General features: G+C 32.9%; 1 protein-coding gene across 1 annotated transcript in view; it reads right to left on the bottom strand.

Moving 5' to 3' along the window:
- Positions 1–8640, bottom strand: part of LOC117105297 (neuronal acetylcholine receptor subunit alpha-4-like) — a 25283-nt gene extending 16643 nt beyond the window's left edge. The window contains exon 1 of the mRNA XM_033246414.1: positions 8058–8640. Coding sequence (XP_033102305.1) covers positions 8058–8109 — 52 coding nt within the window. The 5' untranslated portion in view covers positions 8110–8640. The remainder of the gene's footprint in view (positions 1–8057) is intronic.
- Between the last annotated feature and the right edge of the window lie 851 nt (positions 8641–9491).

Below are 9491 nucleotides of genomic sequence, written 5' to 3'. Positions count from 1 at the left end.
AGGGAGTTCCAATGTGATACAGAATTTGTTCCAAAAAGATGCGTTAGGCCTAAAAACAACTGTGATGGTAATATGATGATAAAATGACAACAACAATAGTAAATGAGTTTATTTTAAGTGCGCTTTACATAATAACGTAGAGCATCGAATTAATCTGTCAATTGCACTATTTAATTGTATATTTATGAATAAATAATGCATCTACTACCAGCACCAATACCAATGATATTTGTTTTCGCAGATATACAGACCGTTTACTACGAAAAGCTAATTTCCAGTTAGAGTCTATGCAAGTAATATAGGCCAATAGTACGCATATAACATATGGTAAGGATAACTATATCTTTCTAATTTTGATGATGATGATGATGTTGATGCTGCTGCTGCTGATGCTGATGATGATGTTGATGCTGATGATTATGATGGATGTGATGATAATAGTCATTGATAATGACGACGACGACAATATGATGACGATGATGCTGATAAGCCTAATGGTAATGATACTAATGATGATGCTGATGTGGATAGGCTAATGATGATGATTATACTAATGTCATTCATGATGATGATGATGATGATAATAATAATAATAATAATAATGATAATGATAATGATAATAATGATGATGATGATGATGATGATGATGATGATGATTATATAGTATTGAGAGCAATATGTTTATAAAGTGGAAATAGTTAATTAAACTTCAAATATTTACAAACCTACTCATATAGACTATAAAATATTTTTTGCGTTGTGATTTTTTTGTACACACAACAGACTATACTAACGTGTCACTTAATGTTTATGACAGTAATTATAGACTGAATTCCAAGTGAAATCAACCGTGTAAACTGAGATGGAATATGTAACTCTAGTCTTTAATAATGTTACCATCTGTAGTTAAGTAGGGCAAAGGGTTGCCAGTTACCTGCATTTAATACTAACCTACATAATGTCCATATATTTAATAAAATAGTACCGGTATATATTATAATTAGGCCTACTGCAAGCCAATCGTAACGTCATAATTTTACGATCAATAAGAGTACGGTATCCTATCCTGAGCGGGCAATTTATTGCAGTGTCACCCGTTATGCCGCGATATTGTCCGTCGCTACGCAATTATTGCCTGTTAATACGTGAAATTGACCGTCGCTAAGGTCAATTTGCATACAGTCGCTAGTGTTTTCACTGCAATCGTTAAATTTGCTAACGCAATCTGAAAGCCCCCCCCCCCCATATCAACCAATCAATCAGGTGTCGCCGACAGCAAACAGCCGCGCTGCTGTTGGCTAATAGCATGTAGTGATTTTATGGAAACCATTATTATCCATCAAGTTTCACTTTATTTTGACATGGCAAAATTTACAACTGGTAGAAATAGCGTCCATAAAATAAAGAAACGAACGTAAACATACGCTGCATAGTCCTAAAAATTGAAACTGACGACTGAGTCTTCCACTGTCAATACCATGTTTGGCAAAAACTAGGACCGACCGCCAAATGCTTGTCGACAATCGATGTGTTGTTTACATATTTTGTACGCTGCAGTGTACTAGCTAATATCGGGTTCTACAAAATAGCTTTTCTAAAATGAACAACTGACGACTGAGGGATTTTATGTAATCTTTGGAGTTTTTGGGAATACATTATTCCTAAGCTATAGCGTAACCACCTTGATGCGTCTTCGGCGGAAACACAAACATTAGGTCCTATGCTAGGCCCAAAAGTCTTAGAGTTACCTCAGACTGATTCGAATGATCAAAAAGCTATTATTGCATTAAGGAAAATTGCGGTCAAACTATAGTGGCCTTAAAGGAATTTTGTCAAGCAACAGTCGGTTCTTCGGGTCATTATTTTTCAACATTGCCTCAAAACTTAACAATAAAAATACAATATAATATTGAGACCTATAATTATGAACAGGGCATACATAATTATATTGTTTGGATTATAAGTTCATTATTTATTTTTTTTCCCGTTATTATGTTGTTTGGCGAAATGTCAATTAATAAATTAAATTAAAAGAAATGCCGAAATACAATTTCGTGCATTTCAATTTTTTTTATTATTTTACTTATTTATTTTTATTTCATTTTATTTCACCCCCAATAGCGAAAACGCTAATAACAGGGAACATATAAAATTACAGCGAGAGAATCGATAAAATCACAAAGAAACATTCAAAAATATTATAAGCAGTATAAGCATATTCAGATAAAATACCGTAATTTACAATAGTTACTATTATATACAAGGAACATTATAAGAAAGTTCAATAAAATTCAATTCCAGAGCAGGTGAATGATCAAATGGCAAGTTCAACTTGGGCTAAAAATAAATGAAGGGGTTGGTGAAAAATATCAATTGATGGCTCATTGTTTGTAACAGAATTATAGAAAGAGGAAAGTCTACTGATAAAACCATTTTGAGTTGCGTTAACTCTACATTTTGTGTTAACTCTACATTTTGGAACAAAAAAAAAAGATCTTGCCTACGCAAATTGGGACGGGGAACTTTCAAAGAAAAAAAATCTGGTAAATTGTTAACATTATTACTATATTTTTTACTACAGTTGTAAACATTATTATTTTTTTTCTTAAAAAAACAACAATAATAAACCCCTCCCCCCCCCAAAAAAAACGACTTTACTTCTGCATTCGGTACGGTACTCTGTTGAGTTTTAAATTATAATAGGCGTCAAAGTAGGGGAAATATCGTGCTACTTAAAAATGGGTCCAGATGTCTGGATTGCCAATAAAGGATAAAGCTTCATTCTTTCCGTCTGCCATCAAAGCTATAAATGCGTGGTTGGTATCCAGAAATTAAATGTTTGTCTCACTGTATAGTAGTTACTCATGTTATTTAAATTATTTATATTGCGTTTATCGAGCCGATACTATTTCATTGTATGTTTACATGTACATTTGACAATAAATTTAATCTGTATCTGTATCAAATTCGAGAGTCTGAGCCATATGATGGTAGGATGTAATATTCGAACACTGTATTTACCTTTCTTTGATGATTTATATATAATAAATAGTGTTAGGCTATCTTGATTTATATTATATGCTACTAAATATATATATATATATATATATATATATATACATATATATATATAATATATTCTATATACTGCATAGAATACAATACTTATTAGTAATAATTTTAAATCAACGCTAGCAAATATTTCGAGACTATGTATTCCTTGAATATATTCTTGCTTCCATCAGAACATCGTTACGCTAAATGAAGTCAACGGGAAGTCAACATATACATTGTTCTTGATGTATTTGCATTAGATGGAGACAATTTGGCTCTCTGGACTGAATGGCCGACTTCGCAAGGCATTAATGTACGAACAAAACCACCCTTCAAATCTCATTTGAAAGTCGACAAAAACGTGTCCAAACACAAAACGAAAACATTCAAAATATCATCTTAAGTGTACCTCGTGTAATCACGTGGATGACAGCTTTATTCCTAGGAAATTAAGTATATGGCCTTATGAGACATATTTTGGGAAATATGATATTATATTTACGGATGTATCGTTTTATACGCGTCATTTGAAACCAGAATGTTAATCTATCTCGCGCTAAACGTCTTGATTTCCTTTTTTTTTTTTTAAAGTGAAGATAGCAATTTAAAGTGTAGTCCCGCGAGCTGACGTCAGAGTCATACTTGGACATTGACCTAATAGGCAGCGAGCACGTGTTTATGCAAATGAGAGGCTACACCTTCCAATACAATTTAGTTGCAAGATAGAGTCCGCACATTACACTTCAATATGCGTGATGGCGCGGGCTCTAAATAAATTATGACGTGAACCGGTGAGAGGGCCATTAGGTGTATACTACAAGGTCGGTAAAGAATCGATAAGTAACTTTACAACGCTGTAAGCTTTCGTGCGAATAATTTCCTCAGCATTTTATTTAGCTTTTGTCTTGCTCCTACCATCAATGACTCTGCGTGTGATTGCATTGTGCTCAAGGACGCAACATCGCCTTATATATATATATACTTATTTATATATATATATATATATATATATATATACTTATTTGCAGTATATATATAACATTTTATTTGTACTAATATAATTTTATTATACGAAACATAAATTGTTGAGATGTTGCGGAATTTGCCATACCAAACTCGTGGATTCACCGGGCATAAAACACTCCTTAGGTACGGCTTAAAAATTACAAAATGCTCTTTTAATTTTTCTTCTCTTTTTCATTGAAAGATTTGTAGAAGTCTGTACACTGAAGACTTATAAAAACACTACCTAAAAAATAGGGAAGACAATCCTAATACCTAAAAAATATGGGTAATTTAAAGACATAAAAGCGAATGGAAAATAATAGAAATAGTTGAAGCAATAGTTCAGAATAATTGATGACTCGATATATTATGAGAACGAATGAAGACACGTAAACAGAGGAAAGAGCGGAGAAAGTACGAGTTTTATTAGAAAGGAAGGAGCCTATGAATATGAATATTCTAGAATAAAAGTATTTAAAAAATGGCTAGAACGTAGGGTTGTTAATCATGATACTTGCAACTTAACACGAACATTAATGCATTTTTTGATAAACATCAGGTCTACCATCAGGGTAATAATTAAAAGCACTTGAAATGCTACAGTTAATTTTCTGTCATAATGACTTAACAACAGGCCTATGTACTTCAATAATAGACCTGTACATTAATAATAAGCTTATCCTATATACATTAGTGTTTTGTAATGACCGTAGCTCTGAACGACATCGTTCATAAAGATACAATAAGTAATCGATATCACAGAATTCAGACGATCGAATAATCCTCCTAGTATTGAACAAATTTGTCACAATTGCGTCATTTTCAACTAATCCAGATGAGAATACGGTTATTTTTTGTTAGTTAAGATGTCGTGTTGAATACGAAGAAACATGTCTGGTTCTGTTAAATGTATTTTTGTTGCTCTTAAATTGGTCTTTATAATACCTGTCTCTTATACACATCTTTAGCGAATTTGTCATACTGAATAATTTTACAATAATGTATCTGTCCATTACTGTTTTAGTTGATGTCGTTCACACAAGATATCGATTGTGCGGCCCCACAATTGAATGAGCTAAGAAATTACTATCATCGACGTTTTTTTGTACCTGTTGTTGTGACATTGGTAAACAAAACCTATAAGCTATGGGCTGCGTTTGAGGTTAATATGTTGTGTATTTGATGCCACAGCTTAATTAACCCGCACTTACTTAAACAAACATAATATATACTGTAATATAGTGCTATTACAAGTAACTATTTGCCTTAGAAGTATGACTTTAATGCTTTATTTCACAACTATCAATGTCTTTTATTTACCAAAATGCATGATTTTTATGAATGTGAAATAATAGCCCAGTAAGTTGGCCTAAATTATATCTTTTATTTAAAACATCTAAGAATATTAGTTTATCAATCGCACCCCCGAATCACTAGGGGACGGACCATGGTCCCATGGTGTGATTAAAAGGGTGGTTAATTCAAACCATCTGCAATTGTTGGTAACCCCCTAACGATAAATCCCGGATCTGCCCCTGCTTAGTGCTAAGCAGTGGCCATATTGCTTGATATAATATCATGCTTTACTTCATTGTTATTCAAAATGTTCTAGGAAACCGGTATTGATACGATGCAACAAGATTTATGTATATTCAGTGAATTCACAAGTAAATTACAATAAGTTACAATAAATTGTTTTTCACTGGTTTTTCCACCAATAATAATTTAAGAAACGCTTTCAATCTGACACATGTGTATTACGGTAATACGAGAAAGAGGTATCCAAATTAGTTGAACGTAGGTTTAATAATTTTATTTGTGGCAATTATAAAATTATTGTGTTCATAAATTTCCAACGCAACGTAAAATCTGACCTATTTATGAAACTGCGTAATATTGATTTGTCATATACGGCGATTATCAATTCATTTTCTTAATGTAGGTCGAAGGCAAAGCTGAGAAAGGACCAATACGAATCATAAAAATTATAAAAATTATGAAGTAATATAATATTGGTAATAACAGCACAGGGGTGGCGTGCAAGCGGGGGTTGAGTAGGTACTAAATGGTGGAGGGGTGGGGTGGTCTGATGGGTGAAGATTCCCACAGAAAATATATAAGGTGTATGATTTTGTTTATTTAGATTGACACACTGAGATCTACAAATATTTAGATAGGGTGGGGCATGCCCCTACCCCTCCTTAAGTCTCTGCACTGAAAGGTCATGATGATGCTAATGGTAATTATACATATAATGATACAGATATTGTTACTGTTAATGATATAGATAACAATATGTTTACTAATAATCACATTGATAATATAATATCGGTTATAATTATCATATGCGATATAGCAATCGAGAACAATTACATTTTTACCGCCTATGTCATTTTTTCATCACAATAACAATAGAATTAGTACGTGGTTGACAATAAAATAAAAACCGTGGTACCAGTGAAATATGCCTATAAGATAAACGATTCGTTCGTTCGTTCCTAGACCCCATGGTCTATGGACATTTATTTGTATTTTAGGGTTCGTAAAATATCGTACTGGTCAGTTACTGAAATGATTATGATGAAGTGACGCAGATGGATTTGACGTATATTCAATAATAGTTAAGTGTCATTATCACAATTATGGTGATAGGCCTATAAATTCCTATATATATTATATATATTATATTAAATGGAAGAATCCTGAACTTAAAAGACAAGTTCAAAGTTACGAGATTACACTAAGCATTTGAACTAGAATTAGAATTAAAAACTTTATATATAATCTATATACCCTGTCTCTTATACACATCGTTCCTAGACCCCATGGTCTATGGACATTTATTTGTATTTTAGGGTTCGTAAAATATCGTACTGGTCAGTTACTGAAATGATTATGATGAAGTGACGCAGATGGATTTGACGTTTATTCAATAATAGTTAAGTGTCATTATCACAATTATGGTGTACAGATAATCAGTAATAGGCCTAATGCAATTTCCATGAAATTGACTGTAATTATATTTGAAATTGAAGTGCTTCTCAAATTATATTTACAGATCTATGCGACTTTGCTTTATATGCCTATGTTTTTGTTGTTTTTTACTATTGTCTTGTTATTAAGCGTCGGAAAACGTTGTATTTTATAAACAAATTATTTAAGAAGTCCCTTGAGCAGCAGCTAACCTTTTGAATTATCATGATGATGGTGATGATGATGATGGTAAGGATTGTGATAGGATAAATAATATAATGATGGTAATTATGCTGATTATGATGAGAATAATAATAATAATAATAATAATAATAATAATAATAATAATAATAATAATAATAATAATAATAATAAGTGTTAGATGATGATGGATAATGGCGATGGTGGCGATGGTGGTGATGATGGTGATGATGATGATAATGATGACGACGACTTAGATTGTCCTAATAATTAAAAGCCAGATGGTAGTGATAGGCCTAATTATGATGAAGATAATGATGATAGTGAAACTGGTTACATTAACTGATGATGCCACTTTAAATTAATAATGCTAATAAAGAATAAAGAAAATGATGTTGATAATGATACTGATGGGTGATGACAATGTTAATTGTAAGCCTTTATGCCCGCAGGCCAGTAAGCTAATGTCAACGTACAATAGCCCTATAATCGAGCGTTCTAAATATGCTACTTAAGGCAGTTTGTAATGGTATCCTCGTCCCTTTTTATGAAAAGTATTTACAGCCATGTTGTATCAACCTATGATCAGAGATTTTGTTTTTGATACTGTAGGCCTACTCGGCATGATACGTTCATGGGTTATAATAACTACAGCTATGTACACTGCTCATTTGTATTATGATAACATAAAAAGTATTGAGCGCAGCACGAGAGTGTAAGTCCTATCTTGAAACGGCAGTGCCTGAAACAACGTAGGCCACACATTAATGAATACAGTACATTAATCAACGAAGTTCATAAAGATAAACATGATTTAGCCTTACCTTCTATAATCGCCAATAGTATTACATATTTTATATATGTCACCCGCTTCATTCTTATCGCTGCCGAGACTTCTTGGCCTAGCTTACTATAATATATTCATAAAGAAAAAATGACAGCACAACGGTCAAACACCAAACAGTTTAAAAAGTAATGTTTTCTGAAAGTTTGTACCAATATTGTTTCACCTGACCATATCCTCGCTATTAGCTGCGCATTATTTCATTGGTAGAAAATCGTTGACTGTAGCTAACGACATCAGGCAGCTGTCTCCACCAGTGTATATCATGACAAAGGTGACACGGATGCGACCCTATCGGGGACCCAATCGGTCTCTCTCAAAACAGATGAGCACAAAGTCGCTACAAATTCCTTCGCTAATACATTCATTAATTAGTGTATCTAGCAAATAGCAGGCTAGCGTCAATTGAAAGGAAAGTTAACAAGACGTAAGCCGTATAGATTTCACCGTCGGTATCACCGCGACTCATGCGTGTGTACAAAACGATACGATGCACAGGCAATGTTTTCAATACGATGAGTGGGGGTGTCCTTTACAATCAACCTCAACCGTTTAAATACGGTGCTTGATATTATACACACGGTGATGCGCAGTAAAAAAAAAGACAACCGACAGGTGAATCTAATGCAAGCGACACTTTAATCTCTGTGTCGCCGAACGTTGGCCATATCGATGCTGTTTAATAGCCAGCGGCATGGTATTATCACCAGTATATATACTTTTAGTGGTCCAATATTATGCCAATATTATATGTGATACAGGACCTCTATACCTAAACTATAGGCCTATAAATTCCTATATATATTATATTAAATGGAAGAATCCTGAACTTAAAAGACAAGTTCAAAGTTACGAGATTACACTAAGCATTTGAACTAGAATTAGAATTAAAAACTTTATATATAATCTATATACCTAAACTATAGGCCTATAAATTCCTATATATGTATTATATATATTATATTAAATGGAAGAATCCTGAACTTAAAAGAAAGTTCAAAGTTACGAGATTACACTAAGCATTTGAACTAGAATTAGAATTACAAACTTTAACATGCAAGTTACGACACTACTATGTATTCAAATACCTATTTTAGAATAAATTAGAGCTACGATGTTAACCTAAGCATTTGACCTTGGACTGTTTGAGAAACTAGAATTTGAATTACGTAACCTTAACGTGCCAACAAGTTACGACACTACTATATACTCAAATACCTATTTAGAATGAATGAGTTATAAGCAAAGGTATATAAACCTCAGGATATCTGAATTCGGTTATTTTTTGTTAGTTACGATGTCGTGTTGAATACGAAGAAACATGTCTGGTTCTGTTAAATGTATTTTTGTTGCTCTTAAATTGGTCTTTATAATACTTTCTGTTCGGAAGTTTGGCTGTATTGTACATGAGTTT

The sequence above is a fragment of the Anneissia japonica genome, unplaced genomic scaffold, assembly GCF_011630105.1.
Source record: "Anneissia japonica isolate Jap-2015-1 unplaced genomic scaffold, ASM1163010v1 scaffold287726_len2788222_cov184, whole genome shotgun sequence".
In the NCBI taxonomy this organism is placed as follows: Eukaryota; Metazoa; Echinodermata; class Crinoidea; order Comatulida; family Comatulidae; genus Anneissia; species Anneissia japonica.
Note: the sequence above shows the minus strand (reverse complement) of the source record. Positions and strands in the feature narration are given on the sequence as shown.